The following is a 20711-nucleotide window of genomic DNA, read 5'->3' on the forward strand; positions in this document are numbered from 1 at the left end:
TTCATAAATCCTTTTCCATTTGGTCTTGGGCTTAGCAATAAAGAACGTTGATCTTAGTGGAGAGGCTATCTGATGAAGAGCAGTAGGTGTGCTGTGCTGTTGGAAATCCAAAGACATGCCCACAGCTTCCCTTTAGGTCCGAGTTCTAGTGATGCCTGCGGAGAATTATGACTACCAGATACTTCACAGAAAATCAGTGGACAAGTCATCTGAGTTTATCACCAATTGTGGAAGAGACAGTTTTTATATTGAGTAAGTATCACTTTGTGGAAAGACCCAGGGAGGGGCTGGCCCTTGGGTCTGTCTGCTTTCTCTGAGCTCCCAGGGGAGTGGCAAGGAGGCCTGGGTCCTCGGCACACACTGTCCCACAGCGGACCTCGTCACACACCCCTGGGTGAGATTTCCCTCCTCAACCTCAGTCTCAGCAGCTCACCCTCCAAGCTGGGACTCACAGGCTGCGTGGGAGTTTCTCTTCCTCTTTGCTGCTTCCTGTTGGCCAGTTCAGATTCCTAAAAGATCCTACACAGGGCGCCCTCCACTGGGAGGCACAGCAGCCCTGATCTGGTTCTCCTCTGCCCTCTGATTGAGTGAGGAGTGTCCCATCCTCCCTCTGTGGGTCCCTGAATGCTAAGAGCCTAGAACAGCCCCAGGTGTCAGCTCCTGCCATCTCTTCTGCAGACCCACTCTGCTCCCTTGCAGGTTTCCTGAGGATCCAAGGGGCCAGAAGCATCCTGTGCAGAAAATACCAAGAGCAAAGGCTCTGAGGTCAAACAGCTCTGGATTTAAGTCCAGGGTGGGGTATTCTCTCACTTTCCAGATTCCAGAACCAGAGCCTCCCCCCCCCCCCCCGCCACCAGAAACACTGCTTGGTGGAGCACGTGGGAAGAAGGAGGGTGGGACCATTTCTGGGCACGTCTCCCAGGATATCACTATGAGTTTTTGTCTCCACAGCCCCCAGAAAGCGTCTGGATTCTGTAAGAACTCCACCAGGTCCCTGGTGGCCCTTTACCACGAGGGTGCACTGCCTTGTGAGTGCCACTCGTCCGGGGCCATTGGCCATCACTGCAGCCCCGAGGGCGGGCAGTGCCCGTGCCGGCCCCATGTCATTGGGCGGCAGTGTACCCGCTGTCAAGTGGGCTACTACGGATTCCCACACTGCAAGCGTAAGTGCATGTTCGGGTCAACCAAGGTCATCTCTAGTCCCAGGGCAGGGCTTCTCGAATTTCGCTGTGCTGGAAACTCACCTGGGAATCTTGCAGATTCTGACTCAAGAAGTCTGGGCTGGGGCCTGAGAGTCTTGCATCTCCAATAATCACTCAGGTGATGCTCATGCTGCGGTTCATGGACCACACTCTGAGTAGCAAGGTTCTAGAAGATAAATATTTGTGCTTCCCATGTTATGTGGCCCATGCGCTTGGCAAAGCAGATGAATGTAAATAGCCTTAAGCATCGAAATATCAGACAGCTCAGTCTCCTTTCTAACGGGAGCCTCTTCAGTTTTTGCAGCCTAAGCAAAACTCAGTTGAGGGCTGAGGAGAGCCAGGGTCACAGGGCGCACTCCTCACTGAACGAGGAGCCCACGGACCTTTATCTGAGAACAGTCCTGCAGCCCTAGACACGGCTCAGCCCGGGTGATGGGAGGGCTGTGGGTGTGATGCAGACGGAGTCCATGTATGGAGGCCTTTGCCTGGTGAGGAGCCCCACTGCTGTGTTGTGCCCTGACCTTGGTCTCAGTGCACTGGGGTGATATGGAGCCCTGCAGACCCTCTGACCAAAGACAGGCCTCATGTTAGAATGACACACAACTGCAGCTGTCCTCACTCAGCGTCTGCACACTGTGTCCGCCAGAACCATTTGGTTTAGTTGATCTTGGCCCCAAGAAAAGGGCTTTTCAGATCAGCCAGGCTCAGCAATGCCATAATGAAGGAAAAGCAACACCTTTCTCCCAGACCCCATGGAAGCTTCTGTAGAGCCTGGTGCAGTCCTGCTGAAGGTCAGGGGGCTTCTAACTCTTATACTGTGTCCCTTCCTCCTCTGGCCAGCATGCAACTGTGGCCAGCGCCTTTGTGAGGAGACGACAGGGAGGTGCCTGTGCCCTCCCCGCACGATCCGGCCCCAGTGTGACATGTGTGAGACGCATTCCTTCAGCTTCCACCCGCTGGCCGGCTGCGAAGGCTGCAACTGTTCCAGGCCAGGCACCAACGGGGCTGCCACCCCGGACTGCGACAGGGACCACGGGCAGTGCAGGTGAGGTCTGGAGGATTCCATACTATGGTGGGAAGGGAAGATATCTCTGTCCCCCACCCTTGTCCTCATTACTTCCCGCTTCCCATGGGTCCCAAGACTGCTTGAGTTGGCCTCAGGGTAGAGCTCCCCACCCAGGTGGGCCACAGGGTGTACAGTAACTGGTCCTTTCGGGCCAGAGTCTGGGTGGGCAGGTGACCATCTCCTGGGGCCCAGGCAGCCTCAGGCTGTTCACTCCAGCATCACTCCGTGTGTGTGCCGTGATGTGTGCGTAATCATCAGTTTCATCTGCTGGGCTGCCCCGCCTCGTGGTGAGCACCATCCATTTGTACTCAGGTCTGGGCTCCAGACCTTCACTCTGGGAAGCTGACAGTTTTGTTAAGGATGGTGCATGACGACATCTAACATCCCCAGGCCTGCCGTCCTGACTCAGACCTGGAGCTGGAGGTGGTGTGGGGCCTCCACAAGGGGGCCGGTTGTGAGGAGGGAGGCAATACAGGCTGGGGAGCCCGGCTGAGAGAGAGGCTGCCCTCAGGGCCACGGAGAGGTCGGTGCACACCTGCTGAGGGGCCAGAGTAAATGTCATCATCGGCACAAACAGTTGCTGCGGGGCTAAGGGGCTCGTCCAGCAGGTCAGGCTCTGCCTTGGGAACCGGTGGCCGGGGTCCCGTGATTCCAGGTGGTGAGCCTGATCTCAGCGGGACTGGAGAGTGGCCCCAGGGGAGGAAGGACAGGATCCAGCCTCCTAGAAGAAGAGGCTGGAAAGAATCTGATGGGGCTCACGTGGCAGGAAAGCTGAGGCCGAGCATCTGCAGTGCAGGTGGGTGTGGGGAGGTGCAGGGGGAAGCATTCAGCACCTCCGCTGCACGTCCCCTGCTCCTCGTGCACGCCTGTGACCTGGGGCTCAGCCGGGAGGACTGTGGCTGCTGGCGGCAGGCGTCCGGCACCAGCTGGAGGGCCTCTGTGATGGTCCCCTATGTTTGCTCTGAGTTACCACAAACTTGGTGTCTTCAAACAGCAGGCATGTATTCTCTCACGGTTCGAAAGCTCCAGGTCTGAAACCCAGTGTTGACAGGTGCCAGTGCTCCTTCTGAAGGCTCTCAGACGGACTCCAACCCCTGCCTTTCTCTCACCTTCCGGGGTTGCCGCTCGGCCTCTGCCATCACATGGGTTCTCCTTGTGTGTCTCTGTCTTCCCATGGCCTTCTCCTCTCTGTGTCTGTGTCCTTCTTTTCTTTTCCTTTTGTTTTTTTTAGCCTTTGAATTTTTTAAAACCTTTTAAAAAATTTAGGTGTAGTTGATGAACAATATGTAATTTTCAGTTGTACAATGTAGTCAGTATTTGTCTTTCTCTGACTTATTTCACTCAGCATAATACCCTCCAACTCCATCCATGTTGTTGCAAATGGCAAAATTTCATCTTTTGTATGGTTGAGTAGAATTCCATTGTGTCTTTCTTTTCTTCTGAGGGCACCAGCCATGTTGGATTAGAGCTCACCTTACTCCAGTATGACCTCATCTTAACTTGACTGTGTCTGCAAAGACCCTATTTCCAAATAAGGTCACATTCGAGGTATTAGAACTTGAACGTATCTTTTGGGGACAAAATTCAACACTCTGTAGCAGCGATGTTCACTTTTCCTAAAGAAAGACCCTTAACCACACCTTTAGTTGTTGCCCAGTGCCTAACAGCTCCTTTGTACTCTGGGGAGGAAGCCGAATGAAAACTTGAGCCATGGAAGATTCCAGGTCTTTAAAACCACAGGGGTGAGTCCTCCCTGAGTCAACTCGGTTGCCCATTCTTCTCAAACTATGAGCCTAAACTGAATATGACTTGCACAAAGAATTTTGAGGTGACATCAGAGAGTTTTCATCACAATTAATTAACATATATTAGGTCCCATTGCCTCCAGTGCTTAAGCTATTCTTTGGAAGGAAGTCAGGCACTCAGTTCATTACTAAAGACTTTGCATTGGGTCCTGAAGGCACCACTGGGCCTGTGGAAATGTCTAACTTATTTCCAGTAAGTTCCAGATGCATAAGAACAGTGGCACTTAGTGTGGAAGCACCAGGACCCACAGGGATGCTACAGAGCAAAAAGATGCACTGTGCACGGAGCTGCTTGCCGTCTTGTGGCTGGAGAAGGTGGTTAGTGAGAAATTCAAAGGACCTTGATGTGCCAATCATGACCCGATCAACTTCAAAGAGAGAAAGAAGTTGTGTGTGATCCTGTGACTTCATTACTGACCTAGATCTGCTTCTCCAGGGAAAACTGCCTCCACTCCTTCTGTTTCAACCCTTGGTTTTTAAAGTGACTGGACACACTGGCAGAAGCCCGTAGATCTGGTCCATCTCCTGGCCTTGCTGTCTGGTTTTAGCTGGGCTATTTGGCATCCTCTCGACATCTCTGTGGCCTCTTCATTTGATGCAGTTGTCTTTGCTCCCTTTATGTCTTTTTTTTCTTCTACTCTTTCATGAGTGGGCATCATATTTCCTCTCCCAGCCAAAAGCCCCACTAGGCTTCCATTCATGTTCTTTTCTGCCCCTACCAGGGTCTTCTTCGCTCAAATGGCAAACATTTCGCAATGATTTTCCATCACTCCCTTACAACTGACCTCTCCTTTTTTAATGTTCCCATTGATGCCAATCTCCCTTTTTTGAAACATAGAACATTTTTGACAGGAAACTGATAGTCAGCCACACACTTAACACCAGAGCTCCAGAGTATTTGTAAATAAAAAGTGTGGCTCTGAATGGAAACACGCACAAGGGCGAGGAGAACGGACAGTTTCTCTCCGTGAAGCCAGGAGAGCAGCATGATGGGATCTGCCACCTTGGGCTTGAAAGGCAGTCACAGGAGAGGGAGACAACAGTCAAAAGTCAGCCAAGCCAGTCTGTTGCTGCTGAAACACTCCAGCAGCTCCTCAGTCCAAAATACACACACACACACACACTCCTCAAAACTCCCTAGTGCATCTACCAGACCAAAGGAAACTGTAGAATTTAGAAGTGGCTTCAGAAAAGGAAATCTAGGGTGTTATAAAAAGGGAAACAGATTGAACTAGGAACAATATTTATTTTAATATATTTGAAGAACAAATCAAAGGGAGGAACCCAGCGTCTTTACGTGGAATGGGTTTGCACAAATCCTTCAGATGAAGGAACAGTCTGACAAGTCAGCAGGACAGGCAGAGGTGGGAGGTCTTAGCATGAAAATCCTTCGCCCACTCAAGGGCTATTACAGCAGGAATCAACGTGAGAAAGGCTGAAAGAACCAGGCTCCATTTGAACAGGAGAATGAGCGATGCATGACCTTGGGAAAGTAAAGAAAAAACAAGACAGAAGAGCAGGAGAGGCAGATAACCAAGGGGGCGTGGAACGGTCATTGGGAAATGGAATTCCAGGCAGAGGACGGAGCCCAGGATGCTGCAGTGGCCCCAGTCACAGCTGCATTAAAACACTTAGAGCCCCAAATACTGAACCCATTATAGGGCCCGCATATTTAATTAAAAATAAAAACTTAATAAGCCTCAAAATGAGTTCAAACAAGCCCAACAAAGTTCTGTTTTTCCATAATGGCTACTTCAGTTTTTCTTTTGAAAGCAGAACACCCAAGTGAAGAGTCTGGGGCTGGGGCTGGAGGCTTGGGGACCATGACGTGGGTCAGAGTGAGAGGCGACCCCCAGGAGAAGGTGTGGACACACAGGGGACAAGACAGGTGTGAGTTCTGGAGCGGGTACCGATGCTTAATCACAGGAGACAAAGATGCCACGGAGGTGAAGAAGCAGTTTTCAGGCAGGAGAATCCACTGTCTGAGAACCAGCGGGAGAGTGACGAAAGGAGTGCTGGCCGACCGAGGAAGCCGCCGCAGACGCAGCCCCACACACAGATGCTCAGTGCCGCTGCCACCGGAAAAGGAAACCAAGAATGCACTAAAAACGGTAAAACTCAGTTAAGGCAACACCTATGAAAGAGAGAGAGAGATTCACCATAGTATTTTAGGTACAAATTCTAAGGAGTGTGTACCAAACCTTCACTAGCCAATGACGGTTTAGTCAACTGGAAAACCCCTGACTCAGGACTGAGGCATGTTGTAGAGCAGTTTGGCCCACACCCGAGGGAGCATCCCCAGGAATGGAATCTCACGGACCTTATCGCACCTGAACCAAGATGTGAGATCGTTTATCCTGACGTTACCAAGAGACCATAATCACCTAATGGGGTGACGTATCTATCCGTGATCAAAGTGGATTTGTCATGAAAGGGCCCTTGGCAGGATAATGTAAAAAAAAAACTTTCAGTTTATTACATGATTGTAAATGGCACAAATTACCTTTGATAATTCCAGTGTTGATGCTGAAAAAGCCTTTGATTGCCTAGAGAATTATTTCTTTGGGAAATATTAGAGGAAAGAATGCTCCCTGCCCCCCGCCCTCGGGCCTGAAAATTTCCTAATGAAAGTGAAGAGTGTGTTTAGAGGAACCTAACATTCAAGTAAAAAAAAGAATCGAAGCTTCCTGGAACTTGCAATGAAAAGCAAAGCATATCCTTTCTCACTCATACACCAGACTCTCTCACCGTTGTATGAATGATCATAGATCATGAAACTTATAAACTGGAATTTTCAGATTGTATTTGACGGTTTAGGGGTGTTAAAGTGAATCATACTAAAAAGAAAATCAGACTGTTAGAAATATTGATCTCCTTTAAAATGAGTTTCAAAAGTAATTGCAGCAATCCATGCTATTCCATCTTCACTTAACTGAAACTCATGTTGCAGGTTTTTAGACAGTTGGGAGTAAATTCAGTTGGAGCCAAATAACTGACTTCTCAACCTAACTTTGTCATGAATTAGCTAGGAGACTCTCTGGTCAAGTCACTTTGCCTTCCTGGGTTTCAGTTTCCTAATCTATAAAATGAAGTTTAGTAAAGTCATCTCTAACTTCCCAGTGAAATTTAAAAATCTGATTCTGTTTGTTCAATCTCTGATTGTATTACAGAAAATACTGCAAAGTTATATTGTGTGAATGCCTAAAAGCCCATTGTTTGGGACAACTCTGTCTAGATTGAGGTCTTAGAGATGCTTACATTGATCAAAATTTCACTTTTTATAGCAACACAGTAATTTTATCAGATATAACGGCAAGGAAAAAAGCACATGTGCGTCTGATTTTAATGGTAGAATATTATGCCATCAGATTCTTTGAATAAACGAAAGGGCTCAAATATCCTCAGAAGATTTTATCAATCAGTGACAGATACAAGGACTCTGGGAATCACTGCTTTAAAAAATTACCATGATGTCGACCACTTTCAAGCCATTTTAAGGTCGATTAAGGGAGGTGGCAGTCCACCTGGACGTCCAGCAAAGCTACATGGACAAACATGCCTTTTCAGAAGAGCAGCAGCAAAAGGAAAGCCATTTTGGGGGGGACCTCTGTCTCAGCCAGTCTCACAGACTTTCTAAATGTGTTAGATGGAGAAACAATGCCAGAAAAGCTCACAGACTTGGCATTCTGGGAGCAGAAGTGCTTCCAGCTCAGCGTAAATCCAAGAGCCCTAACAGCCTGGAGAAGCAATTCCCTGGATGCACCGCATCAAATGAGGAACGGTGAATTCCAGACCGTGCGCAGGCAGGTGCTGGGATGCGGAGGTGAGCAGGGCAGGTGGATGGGACCCGAGGTTCTCACCTGCATCCCTCTGTCTCCCTTCATCTTCAGTCACACCAGTGCTTCATCTTTCTCTTTCTCTGAGTGACCCTTCTTTGGCTGTTTCCCTGTGGTGTGAGTTTGTACAAGGCTGCATCCAGCCACTGCCGCTCACTGTCTGGGCGACCTCGGCATGTCACTCCTCCTTTCAATGCCCTGTTTCTTCATTTGTGAAATAGAGATACTGGAGGCACCTCCCCCACAGCGTTCTTTCGAGGATTAAATACCCTGTGCAAAACCCCGTGCGACAGCACCTGGCACACACTAGCACCCTGTTTTGCTGGTGTCCTTATTTGCCAGGCCCTTGGCCCTCTGCTCTTTAGGCTTTGTCCCCTTGAAGCCCCGCCCGTTGTCCTGGCTTCAGCCACCGCGCCCCTGGGTGAGTCCCAGATCCGGTCCTGGTCCCGGTCCTTGCCGCCAGGCTTGTTCAAGCTGCGCTGAAATCAGTTGGGTCTGGGTTCCCTTATTGGCTCTACTTGGGGGGCTGTGGAGGGCAAGTCCCCTGACCTTTGTCCTGTCCCCTCGGGTGTAGAATTAAGTGTGAGATGAGACGATCTTTAAGGGCCTTCTCAACCCCTACATTCTACGGCTGATTCTGTGTCTGAAACCCATCCATTGTGTTACCTTTCAGGCCATTCTTCCCTTGGAATTTTTTTAAAAAATTCTGCATAGTGGTGACATCCTCCTCCCAGAGTCCCCAAAGCCTGAAATCTCAGCATCGCCTTGGAATGAACCCCCTTTCTCTGACAGTCAGTCAGGTGTCAACGTCTGGCAGAGCGTGTGCTGGCCCCCTTCCTTCCCGGCCCGGCGGGTGCAGGCACCCTAGGGCAGCCCTTCTCCTCTGCCTGCAGGAGGGGTGCTCATGGTCTCCGAGCTGACCTTCCTTTTCCTGTTTCACTCTCTCCCTTCCTTCTTCCCTTCCTCCCTCCCTCCCTCTTTCTTTTTCTCTTTCTCTATTTCTCCTTAATTGAACAGGAATATGCTAAGTACACAGTTATATTAGGATTTAAAAATCTGTTTTCCCCATAATTTTGTTACTAACATATACAGAATGTTGATAAATGCCTATATGTTTATTATTTTATCTTCTTACTGTGTGGGTTTTCTTTTAAAATTAGGATGAAACATTTCCTTCAGTCCCTGTGATTTTTTTGTTTTCTTTTGTTTTGCTGGGGGAGGGGCGGGCCTTAAATTCTGTTTTGTCAGATATCAGTATGTTTTATGGCTCAAACCATATCGAGTGCCGACTCCAGTCTGGGGGCTGTGCCTCATGCAGAAGGCACACGTGCCTACTACCAGGAGGTGCTGGTCTGTTTAGGGGAACCTATACTAACCAAGAAGGGCGGTGTGGCGTAGTGAGCGCCTTACTGTGTGCAGGCCGCGGGGGTGTGATGTGGCCCTGCCCTGCACCACTTCCGTCTCGCCATCCTTTGCACGAGAGCCCTCCGCACCTCCCCATTGTCTGGGAGCATAAAGACCAGCTTCCCTGATGCTCTGACCCCCACTTACCCTAACTTAAGCCACAGCTTTCTCCTCTGGCGTGGCCTTTTTCATTTTTTCTAAGCACTTTTGGTCCAAGTTCAGTTCTTTGGTTATCAGTTCTCCTTTCGCCTCTCCTGTTACCCCCAAATTATACACATCCTTCAAGGATCATGTGTTAAAGGTACAAATGCAAGGAAGGCATGTAGCCTGTAAGACCGCAGAGAGACCCTCCTGAAGCGCATTATAAGCTGAGCCGCCCCATCGCTCCCATAATTACCTCGCTTCCTGCACCTCTGTGTCCTGTGCCCTCAGTGAAAATGCATCAGGGTCAAGACTAACTTCTTCTACTTTGTCCCCTCCCTCCCATGTTCCCTAACACAAGGATGTGTATATGGAAGGCACTCAGTAATTACTGAATGAGTAAATAAATGAATGAAGTAGACTTTGGATCTTAGGTTCAAACTGGACTTGATGTGAGTGCAATATTAAGGGACCCACCGTATTTAAGGAGCAAAGGGTAGCTTTGACACCTGAGTTTCTGGTTATCTGGGAGCCACGCTGGCACCTGCACATGCCCAGATATTGTTGCATACGTTTGGCGCTGAGCCCATTGCCGTGGAGGTGGCTGCGCTTGACCTGCATCCTTGGTGCTGCTACTCTGCACCTCCTGGCAGCAGGTACTGGAACTTCCTTGCTGGTGCAGTGAGGGCAGCTCCTTGGTTAGCACAGCATCTCCCTGGAGACGTGTGCAAGGTCAGGCTGACTTGAGGTTGTTTTTAAAAGATGTTCAGCCAGACTTTGAAGAGAAGTTCCCACTTTGTTCCCTGTTGTCATGGCACCACCAAAAGCTCCTTTGGTTGCTTGTTTTTGCATAGGATTCGTATGCTCGATGCTCTAAGCGTTGCATGATTCAGGAACCCAGACATTGTATTCTCCACATTTTGGTGAACTCCTGCCCATCGGTCCCACCTGGGTCCACAGGGTTCAACACACAGGTCGCTGCTCATATCACTTGGCTCAGCTTTTTTCTTTCTTTCTTTCTTTTTTTTTTTTTTCTTCACATATACTCTTAGGTGCTCCTTACATGCTGAGTGAGTCTCAGCACTTGGTCTTGTTACTGACATGGACACGCCCTCCCAGCCCAGCTCTCCATCACGTCATCTCACGGACATTCTGAAATCAACAGGCAGACGAATCATGGTTTCACGTCTGTTTCTCCTTGTCTCAATGAGCAGCCTGCACCACTGTCCTCCCTGCAAAACACTCCCATTCCTTTCTTTTCCAATAAAGTGAAAATGTAAGAAATAGGCTCCTTCTGTCTGTCCTCACCTTCAAGGCCCAAGTCCAGGGCACTTGCTCGGGGGCCTCTCTCAGCCTTGTCCACCGATGGCAGCGAGGATGTGAGAGCCTCGTTTGGCGCCAGCATTCAGTGACTGTGCCTGTGGGCCAGTAGCTCTGTGCGTTTGCTACAAGAAGTGTCTTGGACTTCAGGACAACAAGCTGCCCAAGCTGGCACTTGGTGACAACAGCACTGTCCATGCACAGCGTCCTCTCCCTCATGACCAGGTGGGAGGAGCAGAGGACACCCAGGTTAAGTCAGGTCATCGCCCAGGTTCCTTTTCTGATATAGGTTTCCTCTTCCCAATGATTTTACTTGGAGGGGTTGTCTGTACCCTCTCCCTTCCCATCTCTAGCCCACCAGAGTTCCAGTGCTCCAGAAATAGGGCCGGTCAGTTCCCTGCTGGACCGTGAGTGTATTTAGCCTGAGAGTCACAAGAAGAGAGTGGGTGTTATTAACCTGTACCTAGGAACCCTCTGCCAGTGAGTGCAAACTGTGTGTGAGAATGAGTGAGTGTGTGTGTGTGAGAGAGGATGTAACCTGTGCGTGGGTGTAAGTACTTTTCTGAGAAGGTGCCCTGTAGTTTATCCAGCTTCTCAAAAGGGTCCCTGACCCCTTCCAAAGCTGGCAACCCGGCACCAGAGCGACCACTCTGAGCAGAAGGTTTGCACTTTCCACCTATATTCCTATACGTGTGATTTGGAGAGTACTTTCCTCTTTATGAAAAGATTCTCTGCAGATATCAGGGATGGAGGGAGGGGACAGGGCTGGGAAACACTAAATGACACTTGACCTGCCAGTAAGCCTTGCAGGTAACACTGATTTTTCCTTTTTCGCTGTGGGGAGTGGGGTAAAGGGACACCACCTGCCCCAGTTAGCTGATGCCATAACAAGAGTCACAGTAGCAAATACTGCACGGCACTGTCCTAAGGTTTTGACATTTTTATTTTATTCTATTCTCACAATATCCTGTGAAGCAGATATTACAATCTCCATTTTTACAGATAAGGAAACTCAGTTGTAAAGAGATTAATTTGCTCAAGCTTCTGCATCCTATAAGTGGCAGAGTTGGGATTCAGACCTAGGCCACCTGGTCCCAAGTTTGTGTTCTTAATCAAGTACAAAATTCTTTACTTGATTATAAGCAGTATTTGCCAAAGGCAAACTTACCAGCATATAGAGTTACATTTGTCTTTTTGTGTCCTTCCTTGCACCCCAGAGCGCAGCAGCAAGCCTGACCCTCAGAGTCACCACCTGCAATGGTCATTGTTTCTTTTTTAAAATAAGGTATAGTTGACATGTAACATTAGTTTCAGTTGTGTAACATAATGATTCAATATTTGTAAATGTTGTGAAATGGTCACCACCATAAGTCTAGTTAGCACCCAGCACCATATATGGTTATGAATTATTTTCTTGTGATGAGAACTTTTAAGATTTACAGATGTGCAATATGATATTATTAACCATGGTCACCGTGCTGTACATGGCACCCCCAGGACTTATTTCATAACTGGAAGTGTGTATCTTTTGACCCCTTTCATCATCAAGATGATGGTCATCTTGAGATGCTTTATGTAAGTGCCTTGTATCTCCTTCTCTCTATCTTGTCTTGGACGCTAGCGCCCTGTGGGCAGGCACTGTGTCTGTTTAACTGGCTTCATACAGCGGCTGCTCTGTGGCAGGGCAGGTCGACTTTAGAACTATGTGTAGAAAGATGATGGAGACTTTTGCTTCCTTTACTTTGCGTACAGTTGCAAGCCCAGAATCACAGGGCGGCAGTGTGACCGATGCGCTTCCGGGTTCTACCGCTTCCCTGAGTGCCTTCCCTGCCGCTGCAGCAGAGATGGGACTGAGCCAGGAGTCTGCGACCCAGAGACCGGGGCTTGTCTCTGCAAGGTAGGACGGAACTTGCAAAGCCAGGGACATCAGCCACTGACCAGTGTGGAGGGGTTTCGTGTTGAGTCATCATATAAAAAATCCGTGGGACATGGGACTGACCCATGATAGATTTCCATAATGACTGTAGCATTTTATAATCATTCTCATTTATAGAAATAGTTAGAAGACACCCTCCTCCTACACTTGTCTTGTCCTCTGAAGAGTCCACAGACCTCCTAAAGAATCTTATGACAGACACTGACCTCCAGAAGAACAGGCACAAACCTTTCAGGAGGTCCAAGCCGATCCCTGCCCCTGGACGCCAGCTTAGTAATCTCTGCTCCAAGGGGTTCTGCCAGGTTGTAAGAGAACTTCCACTTCCCAGCGGGTGTTTTAAAGAGACAGTAAGTGGGATGAGCCTGCCCCTCTGTACTGGGACTTCTTCTGGTGCTGTGTCTCTACCTTCAAGATGCCAAAGGGCATCTTGTGAAATCTAGGAAATCCTCTGTTCTATTTGCACGTGGTGTAAACATTCGAATAATTGGTGTGATATAAAAGCTTCACAAGCATGTATCTTGGATGCTTTGTTAGCGTCCATGTTCCATTATCTTATGCTGGTACTTAATTTGTGCAAGTAGCTCTCTTCCACCAGAGAAGCTTTAGGGGGAAATGATGTCTCATTTCATGTTTTTCTTTGACAGGAAAATGTGGATGGTCCAGAATGTAACATGTGTCGAGAAGGATCATTCTACCTGGACCCAGAGAATCCCAAGGGTTGTACCAGCTGCTTTTGCTTCGGAGTAAATCACCGCTGTCACAGCACACATAAACGAAGAGCCAAGGTAGGCAGGGAATTAGAGTCCTTTTGTTTTTTATTGAGTATTTCCGAGTGAGGACGTCATGAATTGGCATGAAATGTGAAGGGTGGTGGGGTGTTCCGTACGTTGCTCGGTGAGAATGTTAAGCGCGGTGCTCGCCAGTCCTCCTCCTGCAGCCTTCTGTCCCGAGCTGTCTTTGTGCTCAGACCCTCAGTTTGTCAGGTCTCTGCCCCAGTGTCACGGGTGTTCGGAGACGCCGTCCCTCACTGCACCCTCACCCTGTGCCCTGACCTTCTTTGTGTACTTCAGAGCCGTGATCGCCGCGCTAAAGGTCATTTATTACCTCTTTTCCTCATCCACTGGCAGGCAAGCTCCTTGATACAATCCCAATGCGCAGAGCATAGTAGGTGCTCAGTGAACACTCATCACTCCCCCTCGTTTGTGCCTCCCCCCCCCCCCCAGTTTCTTCTCATCGGCTTCTCTTCCTGTTTCATTTTCCTTCTCACCTGTTTTACTATAGCTTTTCTTTGGCCACTTTTAAAATTAACCCAATGAAGCTAAAACTTTTGTTGCCTTTGTTACTCCATGAACCACTAGTCTCAGGCTGGCTTTCTTTGTGACAGTCGTGTCTTATGTCCAACAAGTATTCAAAGAAAGGTTATTTTATATATTTTACTGCCTGCCTCCCGAAAAGAGTGTAGGCCTGTAATTAGGGGGGAATAAAGTTAGTTTGTAAATCCACCCTGAAGTCTCCTCTCCTCACCCCCAGGGGAACCCGGAAGCATTATTCCGAGTCTATGCCTCATCAGTTCCTTCTCTTTCTTCCCCTCCTAATTTAACTCCCAGCTTCCTTTGGGATGGGGGAAATATTTAATTATGACGCTCCCTTTGGAGAACAATCATGAGAGCAGGCCTCTGTGTTCCACATCAGCTTCTCTCTCAGGAGCTCACCATTAAAATGCGCCCAAGTCCTAGTTGATATTCCGAACCTTATTTATGTGTCATTCGGATGTTTATGCCTACTTAACGTCAGGAACCAGGATGTGTGCCGGGCCACCAGGATACATCCCACGTGCACACGCTCACTACCCTCTAGGAATTCCCAGCTGCAACGGGTCAGACAGGGGCTGAGTGGGTGTGAACTCCACCACGGGAGGCAGACATAAGAGGAGGCGCATGAGGGAAGCTCTGAAGCAAGGTGGCTGCCCCTTGGCTCTTTCTCTTCGGCATAATCCAGCCATCGCTGAAGAAACCACGGGTGCATATTCTCATCCCCTGCTTCTGTGTTCCAGTTTGTGGATATGATGGGTTGGCGCCTAGAGACCGAGGACGGCGTGGACATCCCGGTCTCATTCAACCCGGGCAGCGGCAGCGTGGTGGCAGACCTCCAGGAGCTGCCCGCAACGGTTCACAGTGCGTCCTGGGTCGCACCTCCTTCCTACCTGGGGGACAAGGTAACCAGGTCCCGCTGTTCCTCCTCACCCTTGCTGCACCTCCTCCATCACTGCACGAGCATCACTTACTAGGTGCTTGGAGTGAAGGTTCAGGCAGTTCAGGTTACTAAAGCTGAAGAAATCAGGTTAACCACAAATGCAGAAGATGGAGAGACTGAGGACGTTGGAGCCTCGGGTACCCCACATGCATTGCCTATCAGCAAAAAAATTATGCACCAGGTTTTGCTTGATTTTCACTTAATGCCAAAGAATTCTCCTCCGGGGAAATAACCATTTAAATAACATCTGCTGTGAATGGAACATGTAGGCTTTTAAAAGCCAGTGCTGAGAATTCTTTGTTTTAAAGCACAAGAAAGGCTCCTTGACAGGAAAACAAAAGCTGCGAAAGTGACTCATGGGCTTATTAAAAGAAGTACAGGATTCAGCGACGGAGTGGCTTTCATCAGCAGTCACGTGCGGGTAGTTAGACGCTCCTGGGGAGCTTATAAACCAGTTGCTTTCCCTTTGCTGCAGAAATGACTGCTCCAGGATCTGGCCACCTGCACTCATTTCTAAGAACTCCTTCCTCCTGCAGAAATACCCTCAGTAACACATGCGCCTGGTGGCCAAGGACAGAGCTCTGGAGAAGGGGTGACAGATTACCCGCAAACTTCGCAGCTTGAAGCAGCAGACCATTATTATCTTGCCCAGTGTCTGTGGCTCAGGAATCCAGGAGCAGGTGGCTCAGGGGCTCTCATGAGGTTGTGGTCAAGGTGTCAGCCCCTGCTGCGGCCGTCTGGGACTGGAGGGTCCACTTCCAAGCCCACTCGCGTGGTTGTCGGCAGGCCTCGGTTCTTGGCTGGCTGTTGGCTTCCTGAGGCTGTTGGAGGCCTCAGTTCCTCATCACAGGAGACCCTGCGTAGACTGCCTGAAGGTCCTCATGATGTGGTAGCTGGTTCCCTCCAAAGCAAATGGGAGAGAGAAGAGAGAGACCGAGAGAGAGAGAGACCGAGAGACAGACAGAGAGCATGCACAATGTGTTTATAGCCTAATTTCAGAAATGACACACCCTCACTTCTGCCGTTTTCTAGTCATTAAGAGCCAGTCGCTAGCCCAGCCCACACTCAGGGCGGAGAAGCAAACTCCACCTCTTGAGGGCAGGAGTATTGAAGAATATGTAGACATATTTTTAAAACCACCTTGGCCTGTCAAAAAGGCAATACTTAGTCTCAATAAGATGCTTCAAGGTGCTGCTTGGAATACTTCCAGACTCTAAGGTCACAACTGTGAAGCTTTGTAGGGTGTAGGTTCTAGGGAAGAACTTCAGTGAACTGGGAGCCCGGACAGCTTGCCCCTCCTCCCTGCTCCCACTCATTTGCCTTCTCCAGTAAGGGTGCTTTGTCTGCCTGCCCTGAGGGGATGTGGCCTCTGATTTCCACCTCTCGGTCACACCTTCCTTCTTGATCAGTTTTTACTTTAAGGGTGGGGGATATCAGGACCAGAGGTGACGGTACCGTCAGAAAACAGCTGTGACCTCGCCTCCACGTCTCGGCCACCATCGTGCTGCTTGCACAGACCGGTGGTGTTGGTGGGGGGGGGGGTCCCTGGGCCTGATGGTGCAGTCGGACACGGCTGATCCACCAGAGGACACAGCGTCACTTGGGAAACATTTGCCATCTGCTTTCAGGGGAAGGTTTTTTTAAAATTTATTTTTAGAGGTTCTTTTTGTCACTGACAGATATTAACCAGTTCTGTCAGTTAAGTAAGAAAGCAGTGGCCTAGATTTCTTGGAACAGCTGTGGATTAAATAAACATTTTGGTTTAGTAGTCATCCAGAATAAAAGGCTCTTATTTGTTTCTGTGTGACGGTTAGTTTTCTTTTTAACAGAAGTATCTTCTTGCTTGTAAAACTCAGTCATGTTCATATTAAACATTTTAATTGACATAAAAGGGTGTAAAGTAGGAAGTTAAAATACCGTGTTTAATTCCACTCTCTGGAGATGACCACTGTTAACCGGTTGACTGTGGATCTTTCCAGATCCACGTGCCAGTGGACTTTGCAGGTGGGTTAATGTTGCTGTCGGCTCTTTTAATGCTGTTGATCCTATTATGTTAATTTCAGGTGTCCTCGTATGGTGGCTACCTCACCTACCAAATCAAGTCCTTTGGCCTACCTGGTGACATGGTTCTTCTGGAAAAGAAGCCGGATGTGAAGCTCACCGTAGGTGTCAAAACACCACCCACGTGGCAGGAAGTGACAGTTGCGATTGGTGCTAATCCAATTTTAGGACATCTTGATAAGCAACCTACAAAAAGTTTGGATTAAGTCATTTCCAGTATTTTGTAGAAACTAAAATGGAAGTTTAGAGCAAGTCCCACCTCCTCAGGATCCTCTGTTCCTGACCAGGCCAGCCCCAGCTGGCTTCTCTTTCCCTCCCTTGCACCCTGACTGCTCACGGTCAGTGACTCATCGTAAACTCATTTCATGTTTCTGTCTTTCAATTTAGTCTCACAGATGTTTTTTGAGACCTCCCTGTTGGCCAAGCCACGTTGCTGGGCTCATAAAGGACAGGTGATCCCTGTCCTTAAAAAAAAAAATGCAATCTGAGAGGGGATGTGAGAAATGGGGAAAGATCTACAATCCACTGAACAGTAAGCATTTGAGACAAAGTCCAAACAAAAGCTTCTGTGGGAGCTGGAGTCCAAGTAGGAGCTTATGTGGTTGAGATGCCATCAGAAGTCTTCAAAGAAAAGGTTAGTTTTGAGCCACACCTTTAAGAAGGGACGTGAGAGAAGAAAGGTCCTTCCCCCACAGAGAATAAGGTGAATGAGGCAGAGGGGCAGTGCTCAGGGGTGACCAGTGCCACTCGGCTGTATTATCAGCATGTGCCCAGTCATTGAAAACAAGCCGGGGAGGGTAGGAGGGTGGGTGTCTAAGGCTATGATAAGGAATTTGGCCTGAGGTAGACAGCGGGGAGCCCCTTTGGTTTTTTCAGAAGAGAAGTGATATCCACATTCTCTTGTCCAGAACTGCAATCTAGAAAATTTCTTGAGGGCAGAGGCAATATCACATCCTGCTCTGAATCCCCTACAATGTAGGGCACAGAACCTTGAACTTGCATTGGGTGCCAGAGCCTGAACTTGACTTTGTTTCTGGTTTGTGTACTGTGATTAATGCGGTGCAATTCCAGCTTCCTGAAGGGTTTCCTTGTGTCCCTCACTGTTGAAGAGGGACTGGCAAATCCCACACTGCTCGTCCCAGCTGAGGGCCTCGCGTGCTGCTAGGATTTGGTGATCAGGCACTGCTGTGTTGTGCTTTGTTTCCACTGGCACCGAAACGTATTGAACTGTTGTTTTAAAAGCTCAAAGGAATCTTTGCAAAACATCTTGAAAATGAAGCACCAAGACTTTAGAGTTATAGCCTAAGGAAAAATAGCTGCACGATTAAAAATACTGTTACGACATGCTGTATTTCAGCTGCTTTATTTTTGCAGAGCACCTCAAATTCAGGCCATTAGTATGCCTATATTTTACTGCCTATGTTATTATGCAAACTGTTGGAATTCATGGAGAAGCGATGACCAAAATTTCTTCTTAATTTATCTTCAAACATGGAAACTAATTTTGGCTCATGAAGCATTTACTCTGTTGCTTTGTCCCAGACCACTGAAATTTAAAGCCTATGGAGTGTGTTTCTTAGATTAAGATTTTCAGTTGGTGATCGCCGATAATGCTCTTCTTCCTGAAACTCAGGCTCTAATGAGTGAAACTCCAGCTTTTGGGTTTGGTGCTACAACAGAAAAGGGGTACTTCTGTGTGGGGGTGTAGGGTGAGGGTGCTGGTGGTGGGTGGTGACTCTCCCATCGGGCCCTTAGGAGCCCCTGTGATGGGGGACGAGTGTGCGGAGACTGAGAGTGAGTGAGGCTGGATCCCACGGGGTGCGGGCGGTGGGACTAATTCCACCCGAGTGCCAGCTCTGCAGCCCCGTCTATGCAGCCTGAACAGCTGGCCCTGCCAACCCTCCTGCCCTACTCACCCTCCTCACTAGCCCACCCACCCGAGCACCCTCTTGCTATCAGAGCCTGGTCCTGTAGGCAGGATGGAAATGAGCACCTCATGCATTGACTGCAAAGCATGGTTTAAAAAAATTGCTTCCATCTTTTAAAGCCACTTTGACTGGTGGGAATTTTCCTCATTTCCTATTTGTGAAAATGGACTGTACTGGGTATTCCTGCTCCATGTTACTAATCATTTTGCCAGTCAGTTCATTTTGCAGCTACTTTTTAGAATCAGGCATTTCCTGCAATGTAGAAATATCCATAGATAGACATTTGTTCTTAGACCAGTCATAAACCTCAGAACATCCCAGCCCAAGCCACTGACGCAGTCATGTTTCTCTTTAACCAGGGTCAGCGCATGTCCCTCATCTCTGAGGAGCCACGTCCCCCCCGGCCAGACCGGTTGCATCACGGGCGAGTGCAGATGGTGGAGGTAACGCAAAAGCGTCGTGAATGGTTCTTGGTGATCCTTTTTGTCCTATCATGTCGTTCTTTCAAACAGTTGTGATTTTTGACTTAGTTTATGAATTTAAAATCTAAGGATTTCAAATCTATTTATATAGATAGAATTTAGATATATAAATTTAAATATAAATTATACAAAAGATACAGAATTTGATCCTTGCAGGGCTTTGTTTGCACCATCTTTGTGGCACTTACCGTTGTCGCCTGTTCTGCAGCTCAGTACCTGTGTCTTCTAAACCCTGTGAGTCTGTCAGTGCTACGAGGTAGCCTCCCTCAGGGCCTGGGACCTGGGGACTGTCCAGCAGATGCTTGGGGTGAATAGAAAAGTCCCCAAAGCATCTAACACCAAAAGAAATAAGAACAATCTAGCTAAATAAAGGAAAGCTCATCACAGCACAGAACATTGTTATTACAACTACTTGGTTACAACTTCCCCTTTAAAGTAATGTTCCAATTATATTAAATATATCCTCAAGATTATACTTTTCCAAGTGCCTTGAACTCACCCACATATTGTAACTTTTCTGTCCTGGTCTATCCGTACAATGGAATACTCTTTGGCAAATAAATGGAAAAAAGTATTAATACCTTCCACAATGTGGGTGAACCTCAAAACCTTTTATGCTGAGGGAAAGAAGCAAGGCACGAAAGGCCGCGTATTACATGGTTCTGTTTATGTGAGAGAGGTGATGCCAGCAAAAACGGTGAAAAACCGTTCCAAATTTGTCCTCCATAAAAGCAGTGAGAAAACTGGCAAAAATGAAATGGTAAAAATCAACGATTTTAGGACTCTGACAAGCCAAGATTCACAGTAATCTGAAAAGCATTTATTCAAGAAGAATGGCTGAATCTTTTCCCAGTAAATCCTGCAGTACTGCAGGATCTGCGATTGGTTAAATTGAGAATTCAGAACCACAGATATGAGCCAATGGTGAAGTTATATGCAGATTTTTGATGGCTCAGATTGTCACCCCAGCCCCCTGCATTGTTTAAGGGTCAACTGTATATTCAAAAGACCTGAAAGTGGGATTTGGAAGATGTTTGCACATCTGTGTTCATTGCAGCACTATTCACAATAGACAGGAGGTGAAAGCAACTGAAATGCATATTGACAAATAAACAGATAAAGAAAATGTGGCATATGCACACACTGGAATATTACTCAGTCTTAAAAAAGGAGAAAATTCTGTCACATGCTAGATTGTGAATGAAACTTGAGGACATTATACTAAGTGAAATAAGCAAGTCACACAAAAAAAACCAAATACTGTATGATTCCATTTA

General features: G+C 48.1%; 1 protein-coding gene across 1 annotated transcript in view; it reads left to right on the forward strand.

Moving 5' to 3' along the window:
* The window catches only part of LAMA3 (laminin subunit alpha 3), a 198143-nt gene that overhangs the window by 110122 nt on the left and 67310 nt on the right, over positions 1-20711 (forward strand). The window contains 8 exon segments of the mRNA XM_032467526.1: positions 137-252; positions 952-1163; positions 2043-2247; positions 12527-12671; positions 13355-13495; positions 14764-14925; positions 17027-17125; positions 19312-19395. Of these exon segments, the coding sequence (XP_032323417.1) occupies positions 137-252; positions 952-1163; positions 2043-2247; positions 12527-12671; positions 13355-13495; positions 14764-14925; positions 17027-17125; positions 19312-19395 (1164 nt within the window).

Source organism: Camelus ferus, chromosome 24 (genome assembly GCF_009834535.1).
Source record: "Camelus ferus isolate YT-003-E chromosome 24, BCGSAC_Cfer_1.0, whole genome shotgun sequence".
Lineage (NCBI taxonomy): Eukaryota > Metazoa > Chordata > Mammalia > Artiodactyla > Camelidae > Camelus > Camelus ferus.